The sequence below is a fragment of the Mauremys mutica genome, chromosome 20 (assembly GCF_020497125.1).
Source record: "Mauremys mutica isolate MM-2020 ecotype Southern chromosome 20, ASM2049712v1, whole genome shotgun sequence".
Taxonomy (NCBI): domain Eukaryota; kingdom Metazoa; phylum Chordata; order Testudines; family Geoemydidae; genus Mauremys; species Mauremys mutica.
In genome coordinates, this window is record NC_059091.1 from 7,041,437 (window position 1) to 7,062,738 (window position 21,302).

A 21,302-nucleotide genomic window follows, 5' to 3' on the forward strand; every position below is an offset into this window, starting at 1 on the left:
TACATCAGTACAGACTGGTCTGAGTGATCCATCCGGAGGTGGGGCAGATGGGCCATTGGCGAGGGAGCTAAGGATGGGCCAGTGAGCTCACCGAGTGTCGGAGGAGGAGGGGTACAGAGCTAGTTTGATTTGTTGCAGCAGGATGTGCAAAGATCAGTGGTCCCCAAACTTTTGAGGGTCACCCCCCCTTACTCTTGTCTGCCCCCTCCCCCCCGCCTCCCCAGAGCTGGGTCCAGGAGCAGGGCTGCAGCTGCAGTGGGGGACGACGTGGACAGGGCAAAGGGGGCTGAGGCTGGGGCCGCAGCTGAGGGTGGGTCTGGGGCCAGGAGCGGGGCCGGGGACAGAGCCACGGGGCCGGGAATGGAGCTGCTAGGAGGGCAGGGCCTGGAGCTGCCAGGGCCAGACAGGGGGGCCAGGAGCTGGGGACGCGGCTTTGGGCAGGACTGGAGCAGAGCTGGGGGCGGAGAGGGGCTGGGTGTCACTCCCTCCCCAGCCCCCATGGGGGCTGACCCGGGCCCTCCCAAGCTCCCCTCCCCCCATAGGTTCCTCCGTGCCCCCTGGTGGGGCATGCCCCACAGTTTGGGGACCTCTTGCGTAGATTATAAGGCCCAGAAGGATGCCTGTGATTGTCTCATCTGACCTGCATAACAAGGCCAGAGAACGGCCCTGAATTACATCCTGGTTGAAGATGTTAGAAAAACCTCCGCTCTCGATTTAAAACTTGCCCGTGGTGGAGAATCCCGCATGACCCTTGGACCTTGGTAGACCTTTGTCTGCTTGCCCGAACAGCCCGCGAGCACGTGCAGGTACTTAGAGACTGCAATCAAGTCACCCCTTAGCCTTCTCTTTGCTGAGCTAAACAGACCAAGCTCCTGAAGTCTCTCACTGTAAGGCAGGTCTCCCAACCCTGTCGGCGTTCTTGTGGCTCTTCTCTGCACCTTCTCCGAGACCAAGGTGCCGCTACAGCAAGAGGCGTGGGGCTGGACAGATCCAGTGTGGCTGGAGAAAAACACCCGGGCACCTATCCCTGTGCAACACTCAGATTCTTATCCTGCTCTCCTCCCAGGAGCATCTGAGTGCCTTCCAGTCCAACTCCCACCTGTCACATTCCCCCCATCCCCCAGGGGGAGAACTGGATGGGCAACGGAGGGTTTTGTTTTGGTAGGGTCTTGGTTTAAATGTACACTGGGTTTATAGTCAGTGGGTCCCCGGGTCTGAGCCCACAGCGAACTGAGGATTCTGGGCGAGATGATGAGCCAATGGTCTGATGGAGGACTCTGCGCTGGATGGGCCCCTGGGAGCCGGGGTTAAACAGGGTGGAGAGGATCCGGCACTTGCTGATCACACCAACTCATGCTTTTCTCCCAGAGATCTCCAAGTGTTTTACAAAGATCAGGCTCATTAGCCCCATTTCACATACAGGGAAACCGAGGCACAGAGTGGCGAAGTTTGTTGCTCAGCAGAGCCAGGACTAGCACTCAGGTCTCCCGAGGCCCAGTCTGGTGCTTTATCCGGGAGACCCTAGTGCCTCCCAGAGCAGGGAATAGACCCCCAGAGTCCTGGTGCCCAGTCTCCTCCTCTAACCATTGGTCTGTGATCTGGTGCAGTAGGGCCTCAGATTCTTGCCCTTAGGAGCAGCCCAGAATAACAACACTTAACAACACGTCCCTTCAGCACAAAGGACTCCAGAGATTTGCATCTAAAATGTCAGGTTGGGGGGGGCATAGTTCTTATTGCTGGGCGAGGCTGCCCCAGACTCACCTGCAGAGGGATTCATTAACCCTGGGGCTGAAGCAGCTTCCTAGATCTCATCCCAGGAGGAATCCAGCCAGTGATTTCGCCAGGCCTTGGGTTTCTGAACATGCTCCTCACTTGGGAGGACTCTGGGGCAGGACTTTTTACTGTCACTAATATTTGCACATCTCAGGCATCCCCCCTTCGTCCCCGGTCAGGGGTGTTGTCCCGATTTTCGCAGGGAAGTCACAGGGTAAGCGAGGTATATGCCCAAGTGTCACCAGTCGTGCCGGAGCTACAAACAGAGCCTGTCGTGTGTGCAGCATTCCCTTCACGGCAGCCGAACCCAGGCCAGGATTTAGGATGGCCCCATATCATGGCACTAAGCAGTGGGAACGCAGGGTCAGTCTATGTCCAGCAGCCTCAATAAAAGATCCATTCTATTCATTACAGCTGTGTCCTGCCTTCCATCCCTTCCTGCTCGAGCCCATTCCCCTCCCAGAAGGGGGAACAGAACCCAGGAGGCCTGGCTCCTAGCCCCACCTGCTCTAACCCTTATATCCCACTCCCTTCCCGGAGCCAGGGCTAGAACCCAGGAGTCCTGGCTCCAATCTTCTGCTGTAACCACTAGATCGACTAGAAAACAACCCAATAAAACTTTGCCAGTTTTCCCAAGAGATTTCCCCAGCCCCAATTCCCTTTCCCCACATGTAGTTCCATTGCCTAATACACTGGGCAGCGCTCCCTAGGGACACTATCCTTTGAGTGACCTTGGCGCTGCTGTCAGGTGAGCTTTGCTTTCATGCAGTGTCATCAGAGCTGTGTGTAAACACGCAGTGCTCTAACTTGGCCGGGCTCCAGGACAGGGCCTGTGCCCTTGAGACACCCACACCCCACTTGCCAGCTTGGCACTGACTAATCTCTCGGGAACAGGCCCTGATCCCCACATCTTAAAGCATGTGTGTTTGGGGGCAGGAGGCTGTCGTCTCTGAGGGGTGCACCCTAAGGTCTGTCTTACAAAAGCTCTTGCTCCCAGATGATGATAGACTCCCACTTTTTTCAGAGCACTTGAAGCTCTGCTTGATCCCTTCTGAATTCGCTCCTGCATCTTAGAGAGCCACCAGGCAGCCTTTGGGCACTTCAGATCTGATGAACACAAAGTTGAGGATCTACCTAGGAAAGGTCACTGCCTTGCTCTTTCTCTATCCAGTACTTATATATCCATCACCATAATACCTGGGTGCTTTACACTTATTAGCAGATTTTATCCTCACATACCCATGGGGTATGAGCCCCATTTACAGGTGGGGAAACTGAGGCACAGGGTAGCCTATATGACTTGCCCCAGGTCACTCAGGACAAATGTGGATGATGCATTAATCTATCCCACGTCTCCAGGCTGGTGCCCTACCCACTGGACCATCCTTCCTAGTGCTTTCTTGGCCTCTCAAAAGAGCCCTCAGTGCCATGGATTTCAATGGTGTGAGACTGAACAGCCAGAATGTTTCTTTGCCACCTCTCATCTGAGGATCTCAAAGCACTTCCCAAGCATTAGTGAATTAAGCCTCACAAGCCACCTCCTCCCCCCCAATATGGGTTGGAGTTGTTACACCTGTTTTCCAGGTGGGGAAACTGAGGCACAGATAGCGTATGAGACACAGCCAATCAGTTCTGGATGTTGCTCCCTGAGTCTGACCAGTGAACCATACTCCTGTACAAAGCTCAGAATCGAACAGAGGAGTCTAGCACTCCCCACTCTCCTTCTCCAAATACCAGACCACGCTCCTCCTAGAGCCAGGAAGAAAACCCAGCAGTCCTGATGCCCAATCCCCCTCCCTAACCACTACACCACACTTCCTTCCTGCAGCTGGAGCTAGGCCCGAGGAGTCCAGATTCCCAGCCCCCTCCCTGCTTTAATACACTAAACCCCACTCCCCTCCCAGAGCAGGGGAGAGAACCCAGGAGTCCGGAGTCCCAGCCCCCCAGAGCAGGGGAGAGAACCCAGGAGTCCGGAGTCCCCCCGCTTTAACCCACTAGACCCCACCCCCTCCCAGAGCAGGGGAGAGAACCCAGGAGTCCGGAGTCCCCTCCCCCTCTCCAGGTGCAGCGGGAGAGGCCGGCGGGGCCAGGCACGGACCTGCCCCTCCCCCCACGCTCGGAGGCGGGCGTGGCCCTTGTAGCGGGGCCAGCGGCTACTTCCCGCAAGCGCGGCCCGGGGGTGACGGACAGCGGGGCCAGCCAGTGCGGGCCGCCCCGGGCCGGCGCCAGCCAATGGGGGCCGGGCGGGCCGGGGACACCAGCGCTTCCAGGAAGCCGGCGGGGCACAGCGGGGAGCTCGGGAGCGGAGCCGCCTGGTGCCAAGGTGACGGCGGGGGGGGCCTGTCTGTGTGTCCCCCTGCGTCCCTCTGTCCGTCCGTCCGTCCGTCCTCCCCCACTCCCGTATGTCCCCCTGCCCCCCCGTCCCTCCCTCTGTCTGTCTATTCCCCGCCCCCGTGTATCCCCCTGCCCAGCCGTCTGTCCGTCCCTCCCTCCTACGTCCCTCTGTCCGCCCTCCCCCCGTCCCGTGTATCCCCCTGCCCAGCCGTCTGTCCCTCCCCCCGTCCCGTGTATCCCCCTGCCCAGCCGTCTGCCTGTCCGTCCGTCCCTCCCTCCTCCCCTCCTACGTCCCTCTGTCTGTCCATCCTCCCTCCTGTGTATCCCCCTGCCCAGCCGTCTGTCCGTCCGTCCCTCCCTCCCTCCATGTATCCCTCTGTGTTCCTCTGTCCGCCCTCCCGTGTATCCCCCTGCACAGCCTTCTGTCTGTCTGTCTGTCTGTCTGTCCCTCCCCCCCCCCACGTCCCTCTGTCTGTCCGTCTCCCCCCCGTGTATCCCCCTGCCCCCCCATCCCTCTGTCCTCCTCCACTCCCGTATGTCCCCCTGCCCCCCGTCCCTCTGTCTGTCCGTCTATTCCCCGCCCCCGTGTATCCCCCTGCACAGCCGTCTGTCTGTCTGTCTGTCCCTCCCCCCCACGTCCCTCTCTGTCCATCCCCCCCGTGTATCCCCCTGCACACCCATCAGTCAGTCTGTATGTCCGTCCCTCCCCCCATACACCCCTCTGTCTGTCCCTCCCTTCCCCCCATGTATCCCCCTGCACACCCATCAGTCTGTCCCTCCTCCCCCACCCCATGCATCTCCCCTGCACATCCGTCTGTCTGTCCGTCCCTCCCCCTGTACGCTCCTCTGTCTGTCCCTCCCTCCCCCATGCATACCCCTCTGTGTATCCCACCACATGTCCCTCTGTCCCTGCCCCATGTGTGCCCCTCTGTGTGTCCTCCCCCGCACAGCTGTTAGTCTCTCGGTCCCTCTGTGCATCCCCGTGGACACCCTCTGTCTGTCCCTCCCCCATGTGTGCCCCTCTGTATATCCCCCCTGCACATCCGTCCCTCTGTGCATCCTCCTGCACACCCCTCCGTCTAGCCGTCCCTCTGTTTGCGTATCCTCCCCACGCACAGCTGTCTGTCCGTCCCTCTCTGCATCCACCCTGCACACCCATCTGTCTGTCTATCCATCTCTGGTGCATGCTCCCCTGCACAACCCCCATGCATGCTCCTCTGTCTGACCCCCATGCACACCCCTCTTCCGTCTCTGTCATTTGCACGTCCCAAATCTGATTCTCCTCTGTTGTCGGTAGCTAAACTAGTTCTGCTTTCACTATAGACCTCTTGGGGGCTGCTTTCCCACTCCCCCCTGAATTTTCAGAGGGGTGGGCATGTGAGACTTGGCGTGGGGCATTGTAACTCTGTGGGTCCTCAGTGAATTGCAGTCTGCAGGGGTCACCAACCCTCTGCCTCCCCCATTAGTTCTTTTGCTGAGCTGCCAACCTTCCTGAGAGAGAGCTGGTCACCTCTGTGCGGCAACGCAGTGGTGTCCAGTGCTTAACTTGTGCCAGGGCTGAGCCCTGGCACCTCTAGGCTTGGCTGTTCATCGCCTGGGCACCTCTGAATTTGCTGCATCAGTTATGAATGTAAAAAAAAATTGCTTTGAGCCCAGCACCTAATTCCTTGAGCCTCGGCACCTCTTCCAGCACAAATTTAAGCCCTGGCTGGCTGTCCTGGGCTGCAGGGCATGGGGTGGGGTATCCCTGAGCTGCTCCCTGCTCCTGAACTTTAAAAGCTGATGAGATCTCAAGGGTGGGGCAATGTAGCTGAGTCACTTTGTGCTGCCTGGCCTTGGACCCAGCTCTGCTTAGGAGGGTGGACTGGGGCGGGTTGGGTCGGTTTCACTTTGCTCTGAATCGATTTGACTAGCTGAGTTGTTGTTCTTTCTGTGCAGATCTCTGTGTGTGTTGTGGGGGCGGGAGGGACGGTGTTGGAATGAGAGGTGGGGTGGCTGGAGTGCCTGCTTGCCCATGCTCCTCCAGGGAATGGCGGTGGTGCCAAAGGACATCTGGGGTTAGTCTGACCCTGAGGAGTGGGGGAGCCTGCATAGGGACCCCTTCCCCCATCCCAATCCAGCTGTAAATTCTTGTTTCGCTGGTGACTGTTACCGAGCAGCATCTGGGGAGAGAGGAAAAGAACACGAGAGGTTTGGGTTTCAGATACTGCGGGTGGGGGTCCTTGCCCAGAGCTGGTTTAACACTAATGGAGCCGTGGCCTTGATTGTAAGGTCTTTGGGGCAGGGGGCTGTCTGGGGGTGGACAGGACCTAGCGCCCTGGGGTGGGGAGGGGAGCTGATGGCTTGAAGCAGAGATTAAGTGGAGTTTGAAGAGGGCTGTGGAGGAGCTTGGGGGGCATGTGGGGCGCAGCGTTGGGGGATGGCAGAGGAAACCAGGGAGGTGATGGGGCTGGAGCAATGGAAGCGGGAAGGTGTGGGGGTGCTCTGAAATAACCCAGCAGCCTCTCCCATGTAGGTGTCTCAGTGTCTCTGTCTGGGGGGGGACGGTTACGCCAGCTCTGAGTCCCCGGAACCAGTCAGCCAAGCTTGGGCTGCATTCATGCCCCAAGCCACACCTGCTTGGCTAGATAGGTACAGCAGCTGCTTTCTCCTGTGATCCTGTTTGTTCCTCTGCTCATTTGCTTGGGTACACACACTGCAGGGCCAGCAGGTGAGGAGACTGTGAGGGTGGGGGCTGTGAGGGATGGAAAATCAAGTCCTGGGAGGGATGGAAAATCAAGTCACCAGCCTGAGCTGCCTCTTGATGAGGACACGGGGCCTGGTGGCGCATTGGGCTGGCAGCCAGGAGGGCTGGGTTTTGCTCCTGGCTCTGCCAAGATGACCTAGGGCAAAGCACTGCCCCTCTCCGATCTCCTCTTCCGTCCTTTGTCTAGTTAGATGGCAGGCTCTCTAGGGCAGGGCCTGATCTCTGTTAGGGATGCAAACAGCAGGCTGTCCCCATCTGGTGTTCTCTTCTCCGAGCTCTAGGGTTGGCTGGGCTAATCCGCTGCTGCACCAGAGACTTGGTCCTGGGTGACCCATGCGTGCCCTGTGCTATTTGCCTAACAGTGTGTCTTTCCCTCCAGGTGACAGGACACTTCTCCTCTCTAACCATGTCGGATCCCTACGCAGGTGAGGGGCAACAGGACCGATGGCAAGTCTGGCAGGTGTCTCAACTGCTCCTCTGGCTTCCCCTCTGATGCTCCCCCGTTCTTTGCCTCAGCAGGGGAAAGAAGGGATACGGGACTCCCTCTTGCCTCTAAAGCGGCAGGTTCAAATCTAGCCCAGCTTGGGTGGTCCACGTGAAATGAGCTGGAGGTTTTGGTGGCAGGTTCTGTGGGACGCAGACGCAGCATGTGCCTCATGCTAACTCTGCATCGGTCTTCTACTGCAGTACACAAGAGGGAGATTCCCATGCCTGAGCTAGTGTTTTGGGTTTTTTTGTTTTTGTTTTTTGTGACAAATCTGAGGAACTGTCCCAGATTGAGGTGTCAACAGAGGAAGTTGTGGAATTAAACAGTAATAAATCAACAGGACCAGATGGGATTCACCCAAGAGTTCTGAAGGAACTCAAATATGAAATTGCAGAACTATTAGTTGTACTATGTAACTTATTGCTTAAATCAGCCTCAGTACCAGATGACTAGAGGGTAACCAATGTAACTATCCTTTTTTAAAAGGCTCCAGAAGCAATCCTGGCAATTACAGGCTGGTAAGCCCAACTTCATAGTAGGCAGATTGGTTGGAACTATAGAAAAGAACAGAATTGTCAGACACATAGATAAACATGATATACCGGGGACGAGTCAACGTGGCTTTTGTCAAGAAAAATCATGCCTCACCAATCTATTAGAATTAAGTCAACAAATACGTGGCCAAGGGTGAGCCAGTGGCTGTAGTGTACTTGGACTTTCAGAATGCCTTTGACAAGGTCCTTCACCAAAGGCTCTTAAGCAAAGTAGGCAGTCGTGGGCTAAAGGGACAGATCCTCTCCTAGATCAGTAACTGGTTAAAAGATAGGAAAGAAAGGGTAGGAATAAATGGTCATTTTTTACTGTGGGGAGAGGTAAATTGCAGGGTCCCCAAAGATCTGTACTGGGATCAGTGCGGTTCAACATATTCATAAATGATCTGAAAAAAGGAGTAAATAGTGAAGTGGGAAAGTTTGCAGATGATCCAAAATTACTCGAGATTGGAGTCAGTTTTGACCTTACCTAAGAGTTACAAAGGGATCTCCCTAAACTGGGTGACTGGGCAGAGGCAATTCAGTGGTGGTAAATGCAAAGCAATGTACGTTGGAAAACAAAAAATCCCAACGATACAGAACATGCAAAATGATGGGGTTTAATGTAGCTGCTACCACTCAAGAAAGAGATCTGGACGTCATTGCGGATAGTTCTCTGCAAACCTCTGCTCAATGTGCAGCGGCAGCCAAAAAAAAGCCAATTGAATATCTATCCCTTTCCTAATAGTTCCTAATAATGAGACCGAAAATATCATAGTGGCATTATGATAAACCCATGATACACCCACCCCTTGAATACTGTGTGCAATTCTGGTTGCCCCATCTCAAACCCGATACAGAGAAGTTGGTAAAGTGCAGAGAAGGGCAACAAAAATGTTTACGGGGCTGGAACAGCTTCCATATGAGAAGAGATTTAAAAAACTGGGACAGTTCGTCTTAGAAAAGAGATGACTAAGGAGGGGTATGACAGAGGACTATAGAGTCATGACTGGTGTGGAGAAAGTGAATACGGAAGTGTTATTTATCCCTTCCCATAACACCCAGACCAGGGGTCACCCAGTGAAATTAATGGGCAGCAGGTTTAAAACAAACGCAAGAAAGTATTTCACAACGCACAGTCAGCCTGTGGAATTGGTTGCCGGGGGGATGTGGTGAAGGCCAAAAGTATAAGTGGGTTCAAAAAAGAATGAAACGTTCCAGGAGGATAGGTCCATCGATGGCTATTAGCCAAGATGGTCAGGGCCGCACTCCATGCTGTGCGTGTCCCTAGCGGCCTCTGACTGCCAGATGCTAGGACTGGATGACGGGATGGATCACTAGATAAATTGCCCTGTTCTGTTCGTTCCCTCTGGAGCACCTGGGATTGCCGCTGTTGGAAGACAGGATACTGGGCTAGCTGGACCAGTGGTCTGAGCCAGCATGGCCGTGCCCCACCAGTAGCAGAAATATGTACAGAGGGTGGCGTCAGCTACACCAGTGGAGCTGTTCCTCTAGCTCAGGCAATTGCAGCTGATGCTCTTCGAACCCCAGCACCTGGTCAGTTACCCCTTCTGGCAACCCACTGGGGGCATCATTGCCGTCCAAAGGGGGCAACTGCCCCTGCAGGAACCAAGGGACCCCCCCACTCCCCAAGCAGCAAAGGCGGGAGGCAAAGCTAGGGAGCAGCAGCCAAGCCTGGAACACTTGGTGTCGCTGCCCTGTGCTGTCGCGGGGGGGACAGGGGGCAGTGAGGTGGGGAAGCCCCAGTGATGCTGCAGGGTGGGGCTGAGAGCAGGGCAGTGCTATGGGGGGGGGATATTGCTCCAGGGGTGTCTCTCTTCTGCTGGCTGTGACACTGGTTTATTCTCCTTTCAGGACAGCCTTGTGCCTACCCCGGAGCGGCCTACCCTCCCAACCCCATGTACCCACCTGGCTCCAATCCTGCCTACCCTCCCCCTGGGAACCCTGCCTTCCCCCCGGGCACAGTGCCCCCGGGCACAGTGCCCCCTGGCTCCTATCCCCCCCCTCCAGCGGGGGTTCCAGGGCAGCCCGCCTACCCCCCCGGCCACCCCATTCAACCCCCTTTCCCCGGCCAGCAGCCTGGCTACCCTCTGGGTCCCTACCCACCACCTGCTCCTGGCATGCCCGGGGGGATGGGTATTAACCCCCTGATGCCTGGGACCGTCGTGGTCGGGGCCCAAGTGCTGGACAAGAAGGCGGCGAAGAAGATGAAGAAGAAGATGAAGAAGGCTCACAAGGCGCACAAGCCACACAAGCTGCACAAGCATGGAAAGGTCAGTGGGGGTGGGGAATGGGGGTGCATTCTGGCATAGTGGTCAGAGCTACGTGCTGGGTTGGGGGAGGGGAAGGAGAAAGCTTGTGTGTGAGGTTTTTTCTCAGCACCTGTGTGGGTTGTGTTCCCCCCCTCCCAGTCTGTTCGGCAATTTAGTGCCATCACTGAACCTTGACAGGGAGGGCGGCTGGTTCGCTCAGGGCTTGGGGTGGGGACCCTTCCACATCCTGGATGCTGGTTTGAGTCCAGCCAGTGCTTCTGGCTCCTCATTACATGAGTCTGGAGGGGGTCCTAGTCTCCGTGGTTAAGGCACCCCCCCTTTTACAGTGTGGGGTGGGGGCAATGCAAGTAGGGGAACTCCTGTGGGCATGGCAGGGGAGCCCCTGTACGTGGATGTGTGGCTGGGGTGGGGATTGGTGCATGGGGGGTTAGCAGTAGACCCAAGACCCCTTTGCCAACTACACAAACCCTGTAACATTGGGGGAGGGTGGGATGGGGAGAGGGTCCCCTGTGGGAGCTAGCCCTGCTTCCATGGGCAGCAGCTCAGGGCCCTGTTAGCAGGGTGCCCCCTTCCTTTCCATTCCCATCCATCCACCTGCCAACAGCATATCAACTCCCTGGGCTGAGGTCCAAGCCTCATGGTTTCTCTCCCCCTTCCTGCAGCATTCCTCCTCCTCCTCCTCCTCCAGCAGCAGCAGCAGTGACTGACTGAGGCTTCCCTCCGCCTTGCAGCCACGCATGCTTCCCGCAGACCAGACCGTGATCTTCCCCTGCTACAACCAAGCCACTGGCTGACTGGACTGATGCCAGCCACCTCCCTAACAGCCTATAACAGGGCTAAGGACAGAGGCTAAAATCCCCAGGAAAGACCGTGGCACAGAACAGGGAGCCCTGGTGAGCCATATGCTAATCTGGATGTCACTGACCGAGTGATGGAGGGCACTGGTGCGATCAGACGTGCAACCTTATCATTAAAAGCAGGTGCACTAGGGGTTGGGTGTTAAAATGCAGGAGCCCTGTAGCAATATTGCAGTTGGGACTCTGAGCTTTTTTACCTTTCATGACAAGTCCCTTCTGGACTTAAAAATTGGAGCCTCCCAACTCACAGCCTATGCCCCGTTCATGATGCAATTGCAGAATAAGTCCTTGCAAATCAAGGCATCTGCACCAGCAGCTCCCTTCATTCCTTGATATTGTGGCTCGTTCTGGCTGGCCTGCAGGAATCTGGGGATGTTGCTGACTGGCTGAGAGGCAGGTTTGTTTTCAAAGGCATAAGGAAGTTGGGTATCTAAATGACTTTGGATAAATCTGCCCACAGTTGTCCATTTTCTGGTGGGATGTTCCTTTTGGGGCTGAGGGAGGAGGTAGTCTAGATAGAAACTAATCACAAAAAGTCTATATAGCATGTATTATAAACTAATCACAGAAGTGCTGGAATAATAGCTCTGAATTAAAATTCTGAATGTCTCATGTCGTAAATGAATGTACATGATCAGGGATAACTTTTAAGAGTTTTAAATCTTAACACTACAATCAAGTTTGTTCCCCCCCCTCCCCCCCCCCCCACTCCTCAACAAGGATCTTGGAGGGAAAGGGTTGGAGGTGGGGGCCGGTATTCTAAGAGGTCCCTTTGGTGGGAGGTGTAGGGGCTACCCTGATGCAGTCTGGCTGACACTGTATAAAACAACAGAATGCAGCCATAGCTCATCACTAACCTGAATGTATGGCCTTAGAAGACTACAAGTCCCAGCATGCTCTGCTCCCCTGTGTTCCCAATTGCTGGGCTGGAGCATGGCCTGCTGGGATCTGTAGTATCTGCCGGCTGTCTGAAGGAGGTGACTCAGCGCTGCAACGTGGAGCTGTGTGACATGGCTCAGGGCTATCTTTGGGATGGTTTTGGAGCCCGAGCTCTGCACATGGGCACAGAGGGGAGCGGGACGGATCTGGACTAGCCATGACGGCTTGTTGCATGGTGCTCCCGTGCAGACTTTATTTTAATCCCTCTGGCTGTGGAAGTTGTGTCCTCTACCTGCTCTACTTGTATCTGTTCATTGCTTCTCCAATAAAGTTTTTTGGTTTTCATACCGAACTGCAGTCAGTGTATCAAAGGTGCTGGTGGCTTCCCAGAATCTGCTGCACCCTCCCCCACAAGGGGGTGTCTACTTTTAATTGCAGATTTAACCGGCTGGGCAGCGGGCATTCCCAGGTTCCCCATTCACAGAGGACCGTTGCAGCCTTACATAAAGAGGCTTGATCTTTAGTTCAACCCGAAGCTGCTTGTGCTTTCAGCTCTGGAGAACCCCAGTTCAATCCCCACCATCAGCCAAAATGGCAACCATCGACTGAGCCTCAGATTAAACTTCCTGCCACCCCCCACCATGTCTCTGGTTGCTTCCCGAGTCTTGGTCAGTGTGCCAGGCTGAAGCTGCTATTCTGGGCTGAGCTGTAAGTGAATGAGACCCCAGCCTGCCCTCAGGGCTTGCGCATCCTTCTACGGGCTTGTGCTATGTTCCCATGGGCTGCAGCTTCTGATTTGGGATCTGCCGCCTCCTACCCTTGTCGGTAAATCTCCCAATGTTTGGTGTGGTTTTTTTCTTAAAGCCCCATCTCCTGAAGTCATGATTATGTGAGAATTTCAACTTCCATTTTAAAAAAGTTTCTAGCCTTCAGAGAAAACTAAAAGCTTAAAAATATGACTTCTTGTTGCTCCTTTTCTTTGTGTTGTGAACAAAAAGATGGTCCCTGTCCTAGTGGCTTAGACTAATGGTTCTCAACCCAGGGGTCCACATACCTCTGGGGGTGCATCAACTCATCTAGATAGTTGCCTAGTTTTACAACAGGCTACATCACAAACACTAGCGAAGTCAGTACAAATTCACATTTCATACAGACAATGGCTTTTCTACCGAAATGTAACTACACTATTTATATTCCAATTGATTTATTTTATAATGATATGGGAAAAATGAGAAAGGAAGCAATTTTTCAGTGCTAGTCTACTGGGGCACTTTTATTTTTAGGCCTGGTTTTTGTAAGCAAGTTGTTTTTAAGTGAGGTGAAAGTTAGGGGTATGCAAGACAAATCCAACTCCTGAAAGGGGTACAGTAGTCTGGAAGGGTTGAGAGCCACTGGCTTAGACTTAGAAATTTAGATGGCAGATAACCCTCCCCCACCAAAAAAAAAAATCTTTTGGCAGTCTCATGGGTTAAGCAAATCTCATGACTTTTAGCAGTGATTAGCTATGCTGTACTTCAAGTCCTGCTACAGTGAATGCTCATCATTGATCCCAACATGTTGCTGAGTATTAATAGATTAATGGGGGGAGGGATAGCTCAGTGGTTTGAGCATTGGCCTGCTAAACCCAGGGTTGTGAGCTCAGTCCTTGAGGGGGCTATTTAGGGATCTGGGGCAAAAATCTGTCTGGGGATTGGGCCTGCTTTGAGCAGGGGATTGGACTAGATGACCTCCTGAGGTCCCTTCCAACCCTGATATTCTATGATCCCTGCACAGATACAAATTTATATTGGCAGATAGAAATTGTTATCCGCTGAACCGCAGGGCCCTGCCGGGAACCGCGGCGGCAAAAGGAGCAAACTGTGGGGCTGCTGCTCCCAGGAGCCAGCACCCTATGCCAGCAGCTCCTCCGATGTAACTGTACCATCCCTGTCCCTTCCATGCAGCTGTCTGCATGACTCTGTCTCCTGTGTGGGGTCTATACAGCCATGCCGGACAGACCCCAGGTCTGGGGGCAATACAGGGAGGAGCTGCCGGCGTGGGGCGCTGGCTCCTGGGAGCAGCAGCCCCACAGTTCCCGTGACAGCCCTGCGGTTTAGCGGATACCAATTTCTATCCATGGATAGCTGTATCCTTGGATATAAATTTGTATCTGCGCAGGGCTCTAAATATTAAATCCTGCTCCAGATAAAAAACAAACAACAAAACTGGTCTCTGGCTGCCTCTGTCTGTGCTCTGGTCTATGCTTAAGATTTAGATCAACCTAGCAAAGAGTCCTGTGGCACCTTATAGACTAACAGACGTATTGGAGCATGAGCTTTCGTGGGTGAATCCTTTTCACCCACGAAAGCTCCTGCTCCAATACGTCTGTTAGTCTATAAGGTGCCACAGGACTCTTTGCTGCTTTTACAGATCCAGACTAACATGGCTACCCCTCTGATAGATCAACCTAGCTGTGTCGCTCCAGGCCATGGGGAAAATCACACCCCAAGCACCGTAGTCAAGCCAACCTAACCCCCAGGCTAGATGCAGCTAGGGTGACAGAAGAATTCTTCTGTCAACCAAGCTACTGCTGCTCCGGGAAGTGGATTGCCTGGAAAACCCTTTCGGTGGATCTAAGAAGCATCTACGCTACAGCACATCACAGTGCCCCTGTGGCACCCCAGTATAGACATTTTCTCTATCTTACCACCTGTGTCCATCTCATCACCTCTCCGGCTCAGCCCCGGACTGGATCCTGGCAGACCTGGGTTTTATCCTGGCACATCACGCAGTCACTTGAGCTGTGCAAACTCCAGCGGGGTAGATGCCTGCGCATGTGGCGAATGGGCCCTCCTGAGGCCATATCAACACTACACTGCTGCAGTGCCATAGTGTAGATGCTTCCTATGTGGATGGAAGGGGGTTTCCCATTGATGCAGGTAACTCACCTCCCTATGGGGTGGTTGCTAGGCCAACAAAAACATTCCTCTGCCCACCTACCCCTGTCTACAGTGGGGTTCAGATCTAACTTCTAAGCATAGACCAGGCCTGAGGACCAGTTGATGCAGGATTTGTTTAAGGTTACAGACACTGTTATAGTGCTGCTGATACTAATAATAAAGATTTTTGCGACGGCTGGGCTCTTCTCTGAGCGGCCGAGTAACCTGGCTTCTCCTGTGAAACCTGGGCAGCTAGCCACAGTGGGCTTGGCCAGAGGGGAGAAACCTAGAGTGGGAGACAAGCCTCGAGTGCTATGACGTCAGGCTTGCTTCTGAGCTCAGCTCCCACTGGTGTAAATTGGGAGTGATTGCACTGAAGTCAAGGGAGTGATTCTGGCATCAAACCAGAGCTCCAAGCCAGGTGTGAACAGCCCCCTGTAATTTTACTGGGCTGCTAACACTGATGAACAACTGTGCCAGTTTCACCCTCAACAGTTGCTCTTTCCCCGCTAATTTATTTTAGCAGGTACATCTGGCTATTCTGGGAGTTGGGGTGGTGCCAGCCCTTCCGCCCAGCTGCAGAAGCAAGGGCCAGGCTTTCTCGCTGCCTGTAGTGCACTGCAATTAAAAATGTAGTGCTGACTAATGGAACATGATGGATGAGGGCTGCTTGCAGGAGCCCAGTAACCACGGAGGGGAGATGGTGGGGGAAGAGAAGAGAGACGGTCGTGTGGCTGCGACACTGGCCTGCAACAGAGGACATCTGGCTTCAGTTCCCAGTTCTTCCTCTGTGCAAATTGCTGGATGTCTCAGCATCCCTATGTATAAACTAGAGATAATACGTCTTGTTCCCTTCTGGGTTGCCCTTGTCTATTTAGATTGGAAGCCTTTTGAGGCAGGGACTGTGTGTCAGCTTCCATGGACCTTCTCTCATATTCTGGAGTGGTGTCAACCAGGGGGAAGTTATATCAGCCCGATTATTATTCTGCTATAGCTACGCTGGTCGATTGCCCCATGGTGTCAAGCCCCCGTGTCTGGGCAGTACTTAGCATGATGGGGCTCTGATTGCTGCTGCAGCTTCCAGGAGTTAATACAGTACAAAACAGTTAACAGCTTGGAGGACAGCCCAAGGCCAGGCCTGTAAAAACTGGAGCGAGCTGTAATGGTGGGGGAGTTGGATGCTTGGTATAAATCCAGCTGCCCTGGGAAACCGTGATGGACCCACAGTAGGGAATGGGTGAGCTGATATGTCCCTTTGGCCTGAGCAGTTAGCTACTAGGTGGGGGCCTTGCTGGGTTCTTTCTATTTGGAGGCAAAATGGTCCGAGTCAGATCCGTTCTGTAATGCAATCCTGCTTGTTTACAAAGAATGCGCACGGAGTTCTCTTTCCCTGGACTCCATAGAAACAAACAGCAGCAGGCAGTTTCCTTGCTCACAGTTCCTTCCAAGCCTGCTGCTCCAGCTAGGCCTGTGCCCCAAGGGGCTCTGGATTTAGGAATTGCTTCGCTCAGTGTTCCAAGGCCTACGTGGCGTGGGTGGCTAAATCCCATTTTTTCAAAGTGCCACAGGAACTTTGGCCCAGGTTCTTAAAGGTGTTAAGGCAGGGGAATTAGGTACCTAAACACCTCATCTTTCAGTGAGATTTAGTCTTCTCAGACACTTCTGAAAATGGGACTTGGCCATCTAAGTCACGTAAGGCCAGATCTTTAAAGGTATTCAGGTGCATACTGGGATTTTCAAAAGCACCTAGGCCCCCAAAACCCTATGGGTGCCTTTGAAAATCCCACTAAGTGCCTAAATAGCTTTAAAAATATGTCCCTTAGGCTTTGCAATTCTGAGTGGCACAGTTTGTTGCCAGGAAACTGCCCCAAAGCAGCGTGATTGGTCAAAAAACCTACCTGGACCACCTCAAAATAGTGGAGGGGTGGGAATTTGCATCTGTGCGTCACGATGCTGGGTGGGGTTTGAGCCAAAATGTCATAGTGCTGGGCAGGGCTTGGGCCAAAACGTCATTGTTCTGGGCAGAGTTTGAACCAGAACGTCATCGCGCTGGGCAGAGTTTGAGCCAAAACACCATTGCATTGGCCACAGGATATAGTCCAAGAAAAAATAAGTGGTCAGAGGCAAGAGGAAGAGAATCACAGGCTCCAGCTGTATGTAAACTGCCACCCATCTTAAAAAGCACACACTCAAAATTGCTTATTTACTGCCAGTTGGGCAACTGATGGAATCACAGCTTAGTCCTGCTCAGACTTTGCCTTGAGACTGATTGCCTTGGGCAGTAGCTTCAATCAGCTCCAGCTACCTTGCTCCATAAAGGGGCTTAAGTGCTCCTTTGATTTATCCAGAAAGAAGGGCGGTCAGAGCACCCATTAGCTTTAATGAGATCTATAAGTATCAGGGGGTAGCCATGTTAGTCTGTATCCACAAAAATAACAAGGAGTCCGGTGGCAGATTTATTTGGGCATAAATACAGAACTTTCACTCCATGTATCTGAAGAAGTGAGGTTTTTTTTACCCACGAAAGCTTATGCCCAAATAAATCTGTTAGTCTTTAAGGTGCCACCGGACTCCTTGTTGTTTTAATGAGATCTATGATTGTCTGTGGATCAAAGATGCCCGTGATGGCAGCTGTGAACACATTCCAGGGCTCCCCACTGATGGTCTAATGGTGAGGAGTTAGTGTGAATACCTTCCTGCACAGCATTATTTTACAATGATTAGAATGTTACAAACAAATCTTAAACTGAAATAAATAAGTAGAAAAATAAAACACAACATACACAATAATTAGCATGTTGACAATTATGCTGTAATAATGCATGATGACACAGAACGGCCTTTCTGTTCTTTCTTACCACATTTTAGAAGTCTCCTGCTACACTTTTAATCTTTCTGAGGCTGTTTTTTTTTCTTCTTCTGCACGGCATTTTTCCATTCTCCCAAGAGAATATAATGAAACAGTTTCTACTCTGACATGCATCCAACGAAGTGGGTATTCACCCACGAAAGCTCATGCTCCAATATGTTTGTTAGTCTATAAGGTGCCACAGGACTCTTTGCCGCTTTTACAGATCCAGACTAACGCGGCTACCCCTCTGATACTTTCTACTCTTTAGAGTACAAAATACTGTTGATCCGACCTTCTATCCACATCTCTGTGTCTTCAAAGGTAATGCACCTGCAGGAACGTGTAGGTTAGCTAAGAATATTTAGATAAATTAAATTTATTTAATTGAGTAGGGCCTGATGAAATTCATCCTAGAACACTTAAAGAACCAGCTGAAACAACCTCAGAACCCTTAGCCATTGTCTTTGAGAACCCATGGAGAACAGGTGATGTCCCAGAGCACTGGAGAAAAGTAAACATAGTACCTATCTTTAAAAATTAGAACAAAGAGAACCTGGGGAATTACAGGCCAGTCAGCCTAACTTTGATATCTGGAAAGATACTAGGACAAATTATTAAAAATCTATTTTAAACATCTAGAGGGGATTATAGTGATATAATAACCAACATGGATTTGGCAAGAAAAAATCACGTGAAACCAACCTAATTTCCTTTCTTGACATAGCTACTGGCTAATGGGTAGGGGGGAAGCTGTAGATATGATATAGCTTGATTTTAGGAAGGCTTTTGACACAGTCTCACATTATAGTCTCATAAGCAAACTAGAGAAGTGTGGTCTAGATTAAATTACTATAGGGTAGGTGCAAAACTGGTTGAAAGACTGTCCTCAAAGAATTGTTATCGATGGTTCACTGTCAAATTGGGGGACATATTTAATGGGGTCATCATGTAGGGGTCTGTCCTGGATCCAGCACTATTCAATATTTTCATTAATGCCTTGGCTAATGGAGTGGAGAGTATGCTTACAAAATTTGCAGATGACACCAAGCCAGGAGAGGTTACCAGCACTTCGGAGGGCAAGATTAGAATTCAAAATGGCCTTAATAAATTGGAGAATTGGTCTGAAATCAACAAAATGAAATTTAAGACAAGGGCGAAGTACAACACTTAGAAAAGAAAAATCAAATGCATAGGTACAAAATGGGGAACGACTGGCTGTACTGCTGAAAAGGATCTAGGGGTTATAGGGGATCACACATTGAATATGAGTCAACATTATGATGCAGTTGCGAGCAAGGCTAATATTCTGGGGTGTATTAACAGGAGTGTCATACCTAAGATCTGGGAGGTAATTGTGCCAATCTGCTTAGCACTGCTGAGGCCTCAGCTGGAGAACTGTGTCCAGTTGTGAGTGACACACCTTAAAAAAAAGATCTGGACAGAGGAAAGCAACAAAAATGCTCAAAGGTTTAGAAAATGTATTGGGACAGATTTAAAACCAGTGGAGGTGTTTTGCCTTGAGAGGAGAAGACTGACAGGGGGACCTGAGAACAGTTTTCACATGCGTTAGGGCTGTTGTAGGATGGCGCTCAATCGTTCTCCATGTCCATGTTCTCCAAGGAATCAGCTTAATCTGCACTGAGGGAGATTTAGGTTAGATACTAGGAAACACTTTCTATCTATGAGGCTAATTAAGCTCTGGAATAGACGTCCAAGGGAGGTTGTGGAATCCCCAACATTGGAGGCTTTTAAGAGCAGACCTACATTTCTGGATTCTATAACAGTGGAAGGCAAGGAAGGGGTTAGGTGTCTTGTTTTCCACCTAACGCCTACATACAGCTTCAAAACCCAAGGAAATTCCCCCTGCAGAAAACCAGTTAAAAACCAGTTCAGCTTGCTTAAAGGCATCACCTGCCCACACACACCCTAAAATCAGGGAAAGATCCAGTTAAGAGACAGGTGATTTTAAAGGGCTCATTGACACTAGAAAGTTAGCCGCTTTAACTGTATTGGTATAAGATGCGTATACTGGTGTAGCTCATTCCAGTGTGGGAAGCAAAATAAGCTACACCAGTATAAGCCCCCTTTATAGTGGTATAAATGTGGCCCCACTAAGGGTTGTACTGGTATAACTATATCGGTAACAAAATCACACCCTGAACCAACATAGTCATACTGGTTCAAAACTTGTGCCTAAACCAGGGCTTATTTAAAACGTATTAACGTCCCAATTTAGATCCTTTGTGGACGAGGCTTATGTGTCTGTGCAGCGCCTAGCGTAATAGGGTCCTGGTCTCAATTGGGATCTGCGGCCTAATGCAAATAATCAGCAGTGAGAACAGTTCAGGTAGTTTTTAACAAAGCTTAATTCCCACACATCACATTGGCTGCTTTCACTGACAAACTCTAACCCTCCATAAATGAGTCCGACTCCACTTCTCCCACCAGGAAAAACTGTGTTTCAACTAGACTGATTTAGTTAAAGCAGCAAATCCCACATGTAGGCCTGGTCTACACTTAAAAGTTGGACTGACATAACTACATTGGTTAGGGGTGTGAAAAATCAACACCCCTAGCACTGTAGATATGCAGACCTAACTCCCAGCATGGAGGAGACTAAGTCAACAGAAGAATGTTTCCGTCAATGAAGCCACTGTCGTTCAGGGACATGGCGTTCCGACGCCTACAGAAAAACGCCTTCCGTCACTGTAGGCTGCATCTACACTATGGGGTTTTTGCAGGCATATCTATGGTGACTTCACAGCTTTTGATACCTGCACTACCTACACCACAGCTACCTCAGTTATGTCTACACATACTGTAGTCACACCCCAATAGCAGTGTAAACAGATCCTTACAGAGGCACTGTACTCTAGGGGACAGGGCACCAGATGGGGCACAATACTTCCTTCGGTTGTGTCTTTCCTCCACAGTCAACTTGAGTTAGCTTGTCTACACTTGAAACGCTACAGCGGTGTGTAGTGCTTCAGTGTAGACACTCACTACAGACACAGGAAGGGTTCTCTCATCACCATAGTTAATCCACTTTCTCGAGAGGCAGTAGCTAGGTTGGGGGACCAGTTCTTCTGTCGACCTAGTGCTGTCTACACTAAGGGTTAAGTTGGCTTAGCTGCATCGCTCAGGGGGGTAGATTTTTCACACCCCACAGCGACATAGCTGGGTCTACTTAACTTTTGACTGTACACATGGCTTTAGTCTAGCTCGAGAGCAGCTGTGGCGCAAAATAACACTCCAGCTGCACAGAGTGATCGTGCTAGCAGCTGTATCCTCTAGGAATTTAGGAGCCTAAATACTTCGGAGGATCTGGGCCTAGCCCAGTGCATCAAGTTGGATTTGCTTCTGAACAGGGCCCCTGGAGGGGGCTGCCGTGGCATAGGCCTGGCAAAGATGTCAGCACCAGCTGAGCCTCTTCATTCATCCTCCCTCCCCTGCCCCTCCCCTCTGTTTTCTGCCCCTTTCTTCTGCCCTCTCCACCGACCCGCTCCTGTCTTCTGCCCCAGCCCTCTCCCCTTCCTTCTGCCCCTGCCCCCTCCGCCCATTCCCTCCTGTCCCTCCATTAGCTCGCTCTGTCCCCACCCCCTTCCCACTTTCGCCCATTGTCCCCACATCCCC

The 21,302-nt window shown here is 51.9% G+C and overlaps 1 protein-coding gene across 2 annotated transcripts; it reads left to right on the forward strand.

Annotated features, from left to right (window-relative positions):
- The first annotated feature begins 3,900 nt into the window (after window positions 1-3,900).
- Window positions 3,901-12,247, forward strand: PRR13 (proline rich 13). Of its 2 annotated transcripts, none has more exons than XM_044995659.1 (4): window positions 3,901-4,096; window positions 7,233-7,278; window positions 9,746-10,164; window positions 10,827-12,247. In XM_044995659.1, the coding sequence occupies exons 2-4, from the start codon at window positions 7,260-7,262 to the stop codon at window positions 10,869-10,871; spliced, it is 483 nt and encodes a 160-aa protein (XP_044851594.1). In that variant the 5' UTR covers window positions 3,901-4,096; window positions 7,233-7,259; the 3' UTR covers window positions 10,872-12,247. The 2 variants fall into 2 exon arrangements, with proteins under 2 accessions (XP_044851594.1, XP_044851595.1); XM_044995660.1 differs by lacking the exon at window positions 3,901-4,096 and adding an exon at window positions 6,646-6,738.
- Window positions 12,248-21,302: the final 9,055 nt, after the last annotated feature.

Bases quoted from the DNA above. Each gene is read 5' to 3' on its own strand.
- PRR13 (XM_044995659.1), top strand. The intron at 10,165-10,826 runs GTCAGTGGGGGT...CCCTTCCTGCAG, and splicing joins AGCTGCACAAGCATGGAAAG to CATTCCTCCTCCTCCTCCTC.